We start from the raw sequence: 14132 nt of genomic DNA, 5'->3' as shown, positions 1-14132 counted from the left end.
TCTGTACATATATGATACATGCATGTGCATGTGTGGTGTGTATCCATGTGTAGGCAGCTGTGTGCACACACTGCCTGCCAGAGGAGGGCACCATGTCCTGCTGTCTCACTCACGTGTGCTTTCTGTGTGGGTGTACGGGTGTCTTGAGGCGGGAGGTCAGGCTGAGGTGGCATCCTCCGAGCTGCCCACATCTTTTGAGATGTGGTCTCTCCACGGCCTGGGGCTCGCTGGCTAGGCTGGGATTCCAAGGGTGCCCCGCTCTGTCCAGGTTAGACCCAGGTTTTAGGGTTAAACTCTAGTCCTTGTCGTTTGGGGACCTACTGACTGAGCCGTCCTCAAGGAGAACGTGTGTTCTCCTTGAGTGGCAGCTGTCACATGGGTCGGAATTCTGCCTCTGTGTGTCCCCAGTTCAGTGCCTAACGAGAACAGCTCCCCTTGAACACTCGCCCGGTGACCCTCAGTGGGGTGCTCCTGAACCTCTAAAATGCTGCAAGTGGGATGCCCAGGATCCTGCCTCGGGCATCCTGGGGCCTTTGGAGCATGCAGCCCCCACACTGCAGTGCCGCGCCCGGTTCCCGCTAGCCCTCCCGTGTAGCTTCCACACCGAGGGCCATCCTGATTCTCGCCCTCTCCATCCTTTCCCCGGCAGGGTCGCCTTTCGCCAGAGCCAGCATTAAAAGTGCCAAGCTGGAGAACTCGACCTTTTTTCACAAAAAGGAGAGAAGGATGCGTTTCTACATCCGCCGCATGGTCAAAACTCAGGCCTTCTACTGGACCGTGCTCAGTCTGGTAGCCCTCAACACGCTGTGCGTCGCCATCGTCCACTACAACCAGCCTGAGTGGCTCTCCGACTTCCTCTGTGAGTGCCACCCGCAGACTCTGCCTCTGCCGCTGGGCAGGGGACACACGGCCGCTCCCAAGGCGGAGGCCACGCCAGGCCCGTGTTAAGTAGAAGACCTGAGGCAGCTAGGCGAACAAAGGCAAAAGGGTTCTCCCGCTCAGGGTTTATCAGGATCAAAGCTCAGCTTTGGCTTTGCTCCGGGCAGAAGCTCAGGGTGAGTGACGTGGGGATGGAGGAGCGCATGCCGGAGCCAGGAGCTGAGACAGACATGCACACAGACAGACATCACAAGGAGAAAAGAGATGAACGGGAACCAACCAGGTGGCTCAGTGGGTAATGGTGCACGCAGGTGTCAAGCCTGGAAACCTGAGCTGATTTCCGGAACCCGCATGGTAGAAAGAGAAAACAAATTCCCAGAAGTCCTCTAACTCCACAGGGGCACTGTGGCATGAGCATGTGAGCACACATACACATATGCACACACATCCTTGTGCACACGCGTGTGCACACACACTTATGCACACACAAACATAAGCTCATGCCACATGCTTGCACACACTCACACACACACACATACACACATACAGTAGTTTTAAAAAGAAAAAGCATAGAAAGTTAGAGTAGAGAGACAGGAAGAGATAGATATAAATGCAAAGACAGAGACAGTGAGATAAAGACAGTGAAAGACAGACAGGCAGCAAGGCGCACCACCAGTGTCCTAAGAACCTCCCACTGCCCCCCCCCCTTTGAAAGCCCCTCACCAGCTCCCAGTGTTCCCGCTCTATAATCCAGCGTCCTGGGACATGAGCCTTTGACAGGGACACCTGTGTCCCTTATCTAGCCTTGCCCAGCCCATCTTTCTCACAGTCCCAAGAGCCCAAAGCTGGGAAGTCAGGCTGCTGTTTCTAAAAGAGATACAGGAATACTGCTCAAGTGCAGGCAAAGAGGAAGGAAGAGGCAGACCACAGGAGAGCCACACAGAGGCAGTGGCTTGTATCTGGCGTGGAGAGCGCTGCTCAGAATGTCCGTGTGGTACCCACTTTCAAGTCAGGAACCTTAGAACCGAAAGTGCCCAGCAGACAGTGACAGCCTCTTCCTCCCGTTAGAACTCAGGGGTTACATGTAGTGGGCGGGGGTTCTGCCACTGAGCCATGCCCACACCAGATCTTCTGGACCTGCCTAAACTGAGCATGGACACCAGAAGGTGGGAGCCCCAGGACTGGAAACTGTAAGGAGTCAACAGGAGAAGGTGTGGGCCTAATGGGCGTGGCTGGCCTGCTCTCCCCTAGAGGCCCCTTGAGAGTGGCCTGCTGGCTGCCTCCTCCTGGAGCTGTTGGCCTTCTGACCTGTTTAAAGCCCTTGCTCAGAGGCCTGGAACAACTAGAAGGATGGTTATGCCTTTGACCTAGAAAGGCCCAAATTCTAGTCCAAGGGACTATTTCCTTGAACCTCCACGGTCCCCAGGCCTGTTGTCTGGCCCCACAGGACACCCCAAAGGGACTGTTCTTTCTCTGAGCATGACCTGCTTCCAAGCTGCATAACTGGTCCCTCCGGAGCCGTGTTAATGAGGGCTCTTTCTTCCCCGTCATGAGCTCTTCTTGCAGGCTATTTTCACTTGTCTATTTTCCTCCGCTAATCATCTTGCAGTCTGTCCTGGTTAAGGAAACAGGGGATTAGGGCTTCCTGCCTGGACATCTTTCAGTTAGCCCCATTTTCCAGTTATGAAAATAGAGATAGACGGGTGAAGGAAATTTTCCCAGGTCACACAACTTGTAAGGGATGAATCTGGGATTTGAACCCAGGCAGTTGTGTTCCTAAATCTGAGCTGGATCTGAAGATGGAGTCCCTGAAGTCTCAATGCCTGTCCTACCCCTTAGGCAGGTCCAGACTATAATTCATTGATCAAAGGTCTTCAGTCCTAAAGCAGTCTATAAGTAACAAAGAACGAAGCAGTGTGACTGGAAGATGTAGCTCAGTTTCAGAAAAATCCAAATCAGAACAAGAGAGTCTCTTGAACCAATGAAATGAGCACCTGGGTCTCTGATCTGTGTCTGGACCTGGCAGAGGGTGTGTCTGACCATCCCTATGGTTCTCCAGTGCTCTGGTGTTATGTGTTACTATCCCTCGAGTTTCCATGGTAACTAGGGAGGAAGCACTTCAGAGACTTCCATCCTCATAGAGCCACCCTGCTAGGTCTCAGAGGAACCAGACGTCATAGGCAGATCTGTTTCCCTGGATGCTCTGTCCTAGACACTCAAGAGTTTCTCCCCAAAACAAGTAGCTTCTGAGAATCCTACAAATCAAGAGAAGTTTGGCAAGAAATGACAATGAGGGATACTTGGTAATCAATTCAAAAGCTACCCCTTAAAACATGACCTGACTAGGGCACTTGACAGTCATCTTAGCCAAACCACAATACTATAACAAAATGCTTGAGGCTAGGTGATTTAGTAACAACAGACATTTCCTTTCTTGAATTTCTACAGCCTGGGCAGTGTACCTGTGGCATTCATGGGAGGCTTGGTTTTCTACTGGAAAGTTGTTCTCTGCCCTCAGTATTGTGTCCTCTGGAAAGGATGTTAGCATGTCCCCATGACAGGCCAGAAGATGAACTCCCAAATCAAAGCCCCTTTATAGGCACATCCAGTGCTGTTCACGGGGCTCTAAGACTTGGTTCTCCCTCAGCCATCTTTTGCTGTTCTAACAGCTTTATAGACCATGGGAGCTGCTCCCTTGGGGAATACCTTTCAACATAGATTTTAGAGGCCAGGTGTGGTGGTCACACTCTTAATCCCAGCACTAGGGAGGCAGAGGCAAGCAGATCTCTGTGAGTTTGAGGGCAGCTTGGTCTATGAGGAATGCCAGGACTATGTAGTGAGACCCTGTGTCTCAAAAAGCAAATTATCACAGATTTTCCAGAGGGAAGCACAGGCATTCGAACCATGGCAATCATCAAACAGAATTATCTCTGGAGCCATAGTTTTGAAGTTTGTAGAAATTGCTTTTAGTCCACAGCCTTTCCATTCTTTACACTTCCTTTTGCTTGCTGTTCAGTCAACACAAAAGCAGTATCCTACACCCAACTTTCCTCTTCAAAGCAGGATAAAAAAAAAAAACAAAAAAAAAACAAAAACTATTCAATGACTGCCTACAAGACCTTTTCTCACTCTTTTAAGACTGGCCCACTGGTTGGTTGGTTGGAAGATAGGGGGCAGCTGGTCCTCTTCTGTTGCAGAAGAGAAACAGGCCATGGGAAAGAATCCTTGCATTGCCATTGGCTGTGATATACAGAGTATCATCTCTGCCTCCATGCCTGCCTGGGAGACACAGGAGAAAAGCAGAGACATGGGCCTTTGCTACAGCCTTTTGCTACAACCCACAATTCTTCCTTTTCTTTCCAGACTATGCAGAATTCATTTTCTTAGGACTCTTTATGTCCGAAATGTTTATAAAAATGTATGGGCTTGGGACGCGGCCTTACTTCCACTCTTCCTTCAACTGCTTTGACTGTGGGGTGAGTACTGCATTTTCTCGGGCCTCTTGTTCTGGATCTCATCAGCAGTGGCTGACACCTGGGGGCTCGTATCACAGTGGAGGGAGCCGGATGAGGGTTGTGCCCGCTGTCCTAGTGCCTGAGTTAAAGATAGAACTGTGAGTCAAGGGCAGCCTGAATGCCTTTTTAATGCTGATACTAATACTAATTAATACTACTACTAATAATAGTAGTGAGGTTACCTCTGGGTGTGAGGTGAGTGGGGAAAGAAGGGGGACACAGAGAACACACAGCTGCTGTCACCAGGTATGCACAGCTTAGAATGTCTTTCAGTTCTGCAGTGAGTGGGGAAATAATGGAATTAATTTCTATTTTAAAAACTCAAGGCAGCCCAGCCTTGGTGGCACATGCCTTTAATCTAAGCACCCTGTCTCAAAACAAAGCCTGACAGAAACAACCTAAAGGAGGAGAGGATTTTGACCCCTAGGGACAGAGGTCCTCCAGCCAGGCGCCACCTCTTAACAGCTTCATAGACTTCCAATAAACTTCCATAAACACCAGCACGTGCAGACCTTCCAGGCAGACACACCACTGTGTGCCCCCGAAGGGATGGGTTGGAGTCCTAGGCCAGCCATGACTTGGGCTGTCTGCTGCAGGTCATCATTGGGAGCATCTTTGAAGTCATATGGGCTGTCATAAAACCTGGCACATCCTTCGGAATCAGCGTGTTACGAGCTCTCAGGTTACTGCGTATTTTCAAAGTCACAAAGTAAGTCTTTGAGGTTTCTTGGCACTCTGATGAGGGGATAAGGGGGAGGGAGGGTGCCTGGCCAGCCTGCATACCCCTGGTCTGACCTCCACCTTGGCTTCTGTCGGCAGGTACTGGGCATCTCTCCGAAACTTGGTTGTCTCCCTTCTCAACTCCATGAAGTCCATCATAAGTCTGTTGTTCCTCCTCTTCCTGTTTATCGTTGTCTTTGCCCTCTTGGGGATGCAGCTGTTTGGTGGCCAGTAAGTACTGCCTGCTGTCTTGGACTTCTAACCCAGAACTCGTATTCAGTCTCCATCACACACACGCGCACATGCACATCCTCTTCGAGCTGACCTCCATCCTGTGTGTTGCCCTCAGGACACAAATGGTCATATAGGGCAGTGCGTTTCTGGGTGCCAGATACAGTATCCTCCTGGGGAACAGAGATACTCTAGGTGTTGCCATGGAAACCAGAAGCTGAGCCAGGCCTTCAGAGCAGGAGGTCTAACATAAAATGTTTTTGCTCTCCACAGGTTTAATTTTGATGAGGGGACTCCTCCCACCAACTTCGACACTTTTCCAGCAGCAATAATGACTGTGTTTCAGGTATGAACTTCCTCAGCCCTGATGCAAGCTCCTAACCACAGAACAGGGGCCATGCAGAGCCCAGGAGCACACCTGAATTCCATCATTTCTTCCCTTTCCCCTTCCCATTTTTAGAATGCTTGTTTTTATTGTTGCTGGGAATGCATCTCAGTGCTAGAGCATTTGTTTAACATATATGAGGCCCCAGATTACAACCCAGGTACATCCAGACACCCCCCCCCACACACACACACCTACAGCAGAGAGAGGTTAGCTTGGCACCCGTACATCTACACACCTAGGCCAGTTGGGTTACAAAAGAGCCTTGCTTGAAGTTCTCATGGGAAGGAGGTGGTGGCGGGGAGCACCTGACCACTGCTGTAGTGACTGGAAGGAGAACCCCGACAGAGATGTCAGGGTGAGCTGTTCTACAGCAGAAGATTCTTCCCCATCTCTAGGAATGGCTTCCCCAGGGCAAGACCATCCCTCCAGGGTCTGCAGGACCCCAGCTACTTAAGTATCAGAATACAGCCAGTGAAGTTGTCTGGGCATCATGCACAGGACTTGGAGGTTGGGGCAAGAGGATGTAGGAGTTCACGGTTATTTTCAGTATATAATGAGTTTGGGGTCAGCCTGGGCTACATGAGACACTGTTGGAAGGAAAGAGAGAGAGTGTGAGCAGAAGGAGGGGGTAGGTAGAGAGGGAGGAAGAGAGGGAGGGAGGGAGGGAAAAAGAAAAAAACAGAGAACCCAGGGTAGTGGCACACACCTGTAATCCCAGCACTCAGGAGGCTGAGACTGGAGGACCTGCAAGCTCAAGGCCAGGCTATGAGACCCCATCCAAAACAAGACAAAACCAAAATGGAAAGGCCTGATTAATACAGTTACCGGTCGTCAAAGCAAGTGTCTCCACATGCCCCAGGACAAGGAGGCTTGCATCCTCTTGGGGCACCTACACTGAGGCTTGGAGACTGGCCTTCATCCTTCCTTTTCTTAAAGAAGCCAACCATTTCTGAACAAGCCTGCAAGGCTGGCTTGAGAGAGCACAGATATAAAGCAATACCCTCAGCCAGAGAATGGATGGTCAACAGGGCCAAGTTCCAGGGGGCTTCAGTCCCCCCAAGGACACGGGGCATTGTCTGCAGATGCTGCTAATGGTCAGACCTAGTTGGGTGGGCGAATGACAGTAGCATGCTGCAGTGATGGGAGGCCAGGGATGTTCAGCAGTGGGCAGGGCATGGGTTCTCCTCCCAGGGAATGACCCACCCTTGCCCAACAGTACCAGGCATAGAAGCCTGGCCAGCAGAGGAACATTCTTCCTCTTCCTCTTCCTCTTCTTCTTCTTCTTCTCCTCCTCCTCCCCCTCCTTCTACTCCTCCTCCTCTTCCTTCTCCTTCTCCTCCTCCTCCTCCTCCTTCTCCTTCTTCTCTTTCTTATACTAGCAGGAACCTCACACCATAAGGCTTCACTCTCTTTACCTCATGTCACTCCAGTTACTTTTCACTTGGCCCATAACCATTGCCAAGTGACAAGCCAGGCAAGGATTTTGCCACCAAGCTATATCCCTAGGACCCCTGCTATTTAAAATTGTTGATTGTTTGAGACAGGGTCTTCCTAAATTGCCAAAGGCCACCTCACTGAAAGCTGAGTTTCTGCCTCGGAGCTTGACAGACACCCATTCAGCCCAGAGTCAACCCTTGTGTCACATCAGAGAAGAGAGGATAACAGCAAGCCATGAAACACCCAAGTCCTCTGTTTCCCACAGTCAAGTTGAGAACGCCCCTCCAGGCACAGCTCAGAGATGGGAATTCATAAGGGGTCCCTCAAGACCTGGGCTAGGGTTGGCTGGGGGATCACGGCCTCAGCTGTGGTTCCAACGAGCTGGTGGCTGAGAGAGGTTTGGCTGTGTGTTTGTCCCTGTCTTTCAGATCCTGACTGGCGAGGATTGGAACGAGGTCATGTATGATGGGATCAAGTCTCAGGGGGGTGTGCAGGGAGGCATGGTGTTCTCCATCTACTTCATCGTCCTCACCCTCTTCGGGAACTGTATCCTTCATGGGGACCAGGAACAGACTGGGTGTGGGTGGAGCAGGAAGGACCCAGATGCCCAGGCTCTGGACAGTGTGCTTCCATCAGTTGCTTTCCCTGACTCGGCACACAGACACCCTGCTGAATGTGTTCTTGGCTATCGCAGTGGACAACCTGGCCAATGCCCAGGAGCTCACCAAGGTGGAGGACACAGTAACCACCTGCTCATGGCAGATCATGACAGCAGGGGTTGGAGGGATGTGGGGGCTGCATCAGGGCTCCTGCTGGGGATGGGAGCACTAGGCACCTCTCCTGGAGCCATGCCGTCCCTAATCAAACCAGTTTATAGCCCAGAAGGGGAAGGGGATAGCAAGGTGCCTACTGAGGACAGATAGCCAACTACACCCAAGGAGCTTGAGGAATAAGGTGTTCCAGGATAATGGGCACCACTACCAACCAAAGGATGGGGCAAGGAGTCACTTGGGAGGGTGGCAGGCAGAGCCAGAACAAGAGACTCTGTGACCTCTGGAAAGCCAGAACCAAGGCAGGGCTAGATACAGTGACCCGGAATGCCTCCCACTTCACCCTCCCTCTGGCTTCCTGACAGGGGATAGGAGCCTGCCAAGGAGAGCTGATAGAAGGCAAGAGACAGGATGCCCAGAGGTTAGCTGCCTGGGAAGGCAGAGAATGATTCTCAGAGCATGTGGTCCTCCTGTGACCCTGTGCTGAGGAGCTGGCCGGATGAAATGCCCTGGGGGTGGCCTTCCAAGAGATAATGCTAAAAAACTGTGCTTCAGGGCCAGGCACTCCTGCCTGAAGAAAGGGAAACTGAGGGTCAGAAAAGCAAAATCCATTGTCCCAGATGGTACGACATCTACAGCCACTACTTAAGAACGTCATGCAGCTGGCTTAGAGGTGCACATCTGTGAGCACAGAGCTGAGGCAGGGAGATTGCAGGTCTAAAACCAGGCTACGTATGCTACATAGCAAGAGCCTGTCTTCCCTTCAAAGATGGCCTGTCTTCTCACATGTGGGGAAACTGAGGCCAGGGAAGGTGGATGCATGTGCCATACACCAGGAACTGGGAGAGCAAAGACAAGACCCTGCAAAGGGCAGAGAAGAGGAAAAGTCACTGGATGAGATGAAGCCCAGGTTTCATTCATACTCAGCGATGGGGAATTATCTGGGGACAAACTGGCATCACTGTCCCTCGGGGCAGCCTCAGGCATCCTAGATGCCGTCAGGTTCACATCAGTCAGTCACAAGGGAGGTAGCACTGCTTTCAGCAGCACAGTTCATGCCCCTGGTAGGGACAGCCCGTGAGCAGGGTTTCCACAAAGGAAACTGCAGTGGAGGCTGAGTGCCCAGAGATGGCACATCTGCCTGGGAGAAGAAAAACAGGGAAACTGTGCTTTGTGCAGTCTTGAAGTGTCAGGGACAGTCATGGTTGGCTCTGCAGAATTAAAGAAATACACAATACCTGCAGCATCTCTGGAGCCTCCCCCAGCTTCAGCTTCACCACATTATCCCGGTGCCTCAGAACCCAAGTCGCTAGAGCTACAGTGTAGGGGCTGCCAACCCTCCATCTGTCGTCCCTGGCAGGAGGGAGGGAGAATTTCCTGGCCCCACCTCCGGCAGGGAAAAGCGGAAGTCTCCCACCCCAGGCAGGAAGCCAAGAGTTCAGCCACCATGAAGCTGGCTGGCATCGTGTCACCACAGACCGATCCAGCCGTGAGCTCATCCAAGATACAGGAGGCTGGCATGGAAGACAGACCAGCTACACTCCAAAGTGAAGGAGGCCTTTCCTCTGCCGACCCCAAACTTCCCCTTCGTCCACTGTACACACGGTCACACAGCTGTAAACCTCAAGCAAGGAAAGACGTTTGTCTGAGCCCCATTTTACAGACCACACCTCATCCAGCAATCACGTATTGAGTACCCACAGAGAGGACAGCCTGGAAGCCAGGGACATAGCAGTGAACAAAACAGACACAGATCCCTGGCCTGGAGAAACAGGGATTCAGGCTGTGGAGGCGTCCAGAAATCAGACACATTTGTAAAACAACTGTTTGTCAGATGGTGCTGAAAAGTGTGGAGAGATGAGTCAGGGAGTCTTGGAAGTATAGGAGATAAAGGAGAGATGTACAGAGAAGTTAGGAGACTTGCCAAAGGTTACACAGCAGTAAGTGGTAAGGTTGGAATCGAAACCCGGGCTGTGTGAATCTGAAACTTGTGGTTTTTCTCCACTGCACATGAGATGTTTAAGCCTGAATGTGCTTCACACCGACCCAAGAGCTTGCTGAAAATACAGATTCTTGGAGACAGCCCTGGGTCTGCAAGTGCTGCCATGGGCCTGGGAACCTGCGTTTTCAGTGTTCTGAGGCCGATGTTCCAAGGACCAGGTTCCAAAAGATGCTAGGCATGGTGTCAGGAGAGGGGCGCTTGCTTCCTGTCACTGACAGTTTTTAAAGTGGAGGTTACTTCTGGGCCCAGGGGAACCAGAAGGTGGGGCAGCTACCCTGCAGCGCCACCGTGGCTCCTCTCATTGCTGTGTTTGGGGGCTTGTTTTATCTGCTTCTTCCTTGTCTTTCCATTGGTGGTTTTTAGTCCTCCTCCTCCTTCTCTTCTTTTTTAAAAACAGAGGCTCACTTTGTAGCCCTGGCTGGCCTGGAACTCACTTTGTAGACCAGGCTGGCCTCAAACTCACAGAGGCCCACCTGCCTCATGAGTGCTGGGATTGATGGGCCTGCACCAAACACTGATGGCTTTTCTGAGACACAGCTAAAGGACTTCAAGTCCCCAACCGTCTAGGCCATGGATTGAAGCCATAAGCCCACTCCTCCCTCCCCATAGTAGGTGCTGAGGATAGATCTTATAGACCCCAGACTGCCTTCTCTAGGCTGTTGACAGTTGGGGTACAAGCGATGGCTCTGCCACTGGGGCTACCTGATGCCTAGGGGAGCTGGTTCTGAGCATTTGAGCAGCTTGAAAAGCACAGGACACCCACAGGCGTGGGACTAGCGGTGCTGCCCAGTGACAGCTCTGTTCTAGCTAGCACAAAACCTTAGAGTCCGCTCCAACACCAGTAAGGAGATTGGGGGAACGGAGGTAAGAGGAGCCAGGATGCTTGCGGGTGCCTGTTATTCTAGCACTGAGGAGGTCTGGGCCAGGACCATCTCAAGTTCCTGATGAGCCTGGCTACAAAGGGTTAATAGGCTGGAGAGCCAGCCTGTACACAGGAGTGGCAGTACATTTCACCGCCCAGTCTGACTGGGGATCTTGCTTCCAACTGGTTAAGGTCCAGGCCAAACTTATTTTCCAGTGCCTCACATTTGCCCCTGGCTGGCATAGAGGTGTAAGGTGGGCCCCCAGGCCTGTTCTTGTGAACCTCATTTGCCTTCTAGGATGAACAAGAAGAGGAAGAGGCAGCCAACCAGAAACTGGCACTACAGAAAGCCAAGGAGGTAGCAGAAGTGAGTCCTCTGTCTGCGGCCAACATGTCCATAGCCGTGTAAGTGTCCCCAAGCTTCAGGTGCCACTCAGGCAAGGGTTTGGGGAGGGCTGGGGTGGCTCCCAACTGCTGAGCCTGGGAGAAGTAGGCACCTTTGCCTCTCACCCACGTTCACCCGGTATTTAATGAGCACCTACTTTGCACCTGGTCCTGTCATAACTGCAGGAAAGCAGCATCCACGTGGGGGCAGCACACTTTTGTGTAGCTGTTCAGGTCAGAGAGATAATGAATAGTAAGTGAGACAAGGGAGTAATCTGCACGCTGTGGAGCCTTCTGGGAGCAGCTGAGCACAGGGCAGGGAAGGAGGGCTGAGGAACCTTCACTCCAGCCCCAGAAGTTACTTTAGAGCCAGGTGTGGTGGTATGCTCCTTGCTCTGGGAGCAGAGACAGGCAGATCTGTGTGAATTCAAGGACAGCCAGGTCCAGACCAGGCATAGTGAGATCCTGTCTCCAGAAAGCAACAAACGAGTTAAGGAAGGCCTCACCTAAAAGGAAACAAAACTTGAAGGAAATGAGAGAGGAGCCAGACTCTGAGGCAGGGGTATTTCAGGAATAGGTAGGAAAGAGACTAACATGGCTGAAAAAGAGTGGGTGAAGAGGCAGGCTTAGAGAAAAAAGCAAGGAGGAGATAGGAATAGCCAAGGCCTTGTGGGCCTTTGGTCCAGAGTTGTTGCCCCTAATTACATCAGAGCCAAAGAGAGTTCTTCAGCAGTGGAGTGTCAGGGCCAGACTCAGATGTCCTCTGGTTATCCTTGGGGTAACAGACTATGGGGTGGTGTGGTTATATGGTTCTGAAGATCAGATTCAAGAACCTGGGCTGGCCCACGAAAAAGAGATAAGGGCTGGGCAGAGCGGTGGGTGCAGCTGGATTCCAGCCAGATTCTAAAGGCAGAGGGGAACATTTCACTGGCAGGTCAGAGGCAGTGGCAGCGAAAGTGTCTTCCTTAAAGGGAGCTTCACAGACAGCCACATTCAGAGCCACACCTCTGCTGATGGCCAAGGGGGTGGCTATGGCCAGGCAGACTTCTGCAGGGCCAGTGCTCGCCCAGCTAACTGATTTCCTCCAGCGCTGCCCACAACTCCTATCTAACCCCAGCTGCTCGCAGCCCAGAAGGAAAATACCAGAAAGAGCTTCATGTGCTGCCATTTAAGTTATTCGTTTGTTCGTTCATTTGTTCATTCATTCATCTTGGCACTGGGGATAGAACCCAGGGACTCCACCACTGAGCCACACACCCAGTCCCTCACTAGTAGGCTCTAGGCAGGAGCTGCTGCTGAAACTATGGAAGCCTGTAGTGAGGCAGAACATTTTAATGGAAGCCCATAGTGGAGCCAAACTGTTCAGCTCAAGGTGTTAGAGCAGAGGGAAGGAAGGTGGTGCCAAGGGCCCAATATCCCCTTCGGGGGCAGGTTCTCAATACCTAACTTCTTCCTGGTAGAACCCGCCTCCTAAAGTTTCTGGCACTTCTCATAAGTCCATGCGGACATGAGCCCATCAGTGGACCCATCTTCATAGCGGAGGTGGGAAACTAGCCTAATCCGAAAGAGCCCTTAAGATGGCTCCTCAGGCACAGGTGCGTCCCACCACAGCAGACAACCTTACATAGTGGAAGAAGAGAACTGACGGCAAATAGTTGCCCTCTGACCTTTACATACTTGCGGTGGCCAGGGCACATGCACATACAAATGCACATATCAATGTAATCTAAGTCGAAAGAACCCACTGGAGTTGGGTGGCTTGCAGCCCTCGTCCGACCAGCTTCACACACGGCTGAATGGCGCGGCAAGTAGCCTCCCCCGTTGCCTTGCAGGAAGGAGCAGCAGAAGAACCAGAAGCCCGCCAAGTCGGTGTGGGAGCAGCGCACCAGCGAGATGCGCAAGCAGAACCTGCTGGCCAGCCGCGAGGCGCTGTACGGGGAAGCGGCTGAGCGCTGGCCCACTCCCTATGCGCGCCCGCTGCGGTCCGACGTCAAGACGCACCTGGACCGGCCGCTCGTGGTGGACCCGCAGGAGAACCGCAACAACAACACCAACAAGAGCCGGGCGCCCGACCCGCTGCGCCCGACCGCGCGGCCCCGCGAGAGCGCGCGCGACCCCGACGCGCGGCGCGCCTGGCCCGGCAGTCCCGAGCGCGCCCCCGGCCGGGAGGGCCCATACGGCCGCGAGAGCGAGCCGCAGCAGCGCGAGCACGCGCCGCCCCGCGAGCACGCGCCCTGGGACGCGGACGCCGCCGAGCGCGCCAAGGCCGGCGACGCGCCCCGTCGCCACGCGCACCGGCCCGGGGCCGAGGGCGAGCCTCGCCGGCACCGCGCGCGCCGCCGGCCCGGGGACGAACCGGACGACAGGCCGGAGCGCAGGCAGCGCCCCCGTGACGCCGCCAGGCCGGCCCGCCCTGCGGACGGCGACGGCGAGGATGGAGAACGCAAGCGGCGACACCGACACGGGCCGCCCGCCCACGACGACAGGGAGCGCCGGCATCGGCGCAGGAAGTGAGTGGGCTCCGGGAGGGAGCTGGGTGCCCCTGTGGACCCCCAGCTCACTGCGGACCGAGTAGTTCTCCCCAGTAGCTAGGGGTTCGGTCTTCAGACCCAGCATGCCGGAACACATGAGAAAGTGCCCGGGCCAGCAGACGGGGAAGCAGATGCAGTTCAGTGCTGGGATGGACCCAGGGCCTTGTTCTCTCAGCAAGAGAGCTTACGGTCCTCCCTGGGGGATTTTAGACTGGCAGTCCAGCAGAGCCAGCCCCTCACTGGGGAATTCCAGGTTAACATTTTGTCACCGAGCCACACCCCGGCTCCTCACTAGGGGCGCCAGGCAGGCCTCTAGTGCTGAGCCACGCCCTTTCCTGCAGGAGTCTAGGCAGGGAACTACATCCCACCTCAGCGGTCAGTGCCATCCTGCATTCAGAGTCGCTGGAGGACTA

At 53.4% G+C, this 14132-nt stretch overlaps 1 protein-coding gene across 7 annotated transcripts in view; it reads left to right on the top strand.

Annotated features, from left to right (window-relative positions):
• Cacna1a (calcium voltage-gated channel subunit alpha1 A) overlaps positions 1-14132 on the top strand; it is a 214131-nt gene that overhangs the window by 126367 nt on the left and 73632 nt on the right. For all 7 annotated transcript variants that reach the window (XM_060392361.1, XM_060392357.1, XM_060392356.1 and 4 more), the window contains exons 11-19: positions 650-859; positions 4243-4355; positions 4991-5103; positions 5214-5345; positions 5619-5691; positions 7599-7716; positions 7832-7899; positions 11103-11209; positions 13021-13698. In XM_060392361.1, coding sequence (XP_060248344.1) covers positions 650-859; positions 4243-4355; positions 4991-5103; positions 5214-5345; positions 5619-5691; positions 7599-7716; positions 7832-7899; positions 11103-11209; positions 13021-13698 — 1612 coding nt within the window. The remainder of the gene's footprint in view (positions 1-649; positions 860-4242; positions 4356-4990; positions 5104-5213; positions 5346-5618; positions 5692-7598; positions 7717-7831; positions 7900-11102; positions 11210-13020; positions 13699-14132) is intronic.

Source organism: Meriones unguiculatus, chromosome 10, assembly GCF_030254825.1.
Source record: "Meriones unguiculatus strain TT.TT164.6M chromosome 10, Bangor_MerUng_6.1, whole genome shotgun sequence".
NCBI classification, from domain to species: domain Eukaryota; kingdom Metazoa; phylum Chordata; class Mammalia; order Rodentia; family Muridae; genus Meriones; species Meriones unguiculatus.
This window is presented reverse-complemented; position numbering and strand designations above follow the sequence as displayed.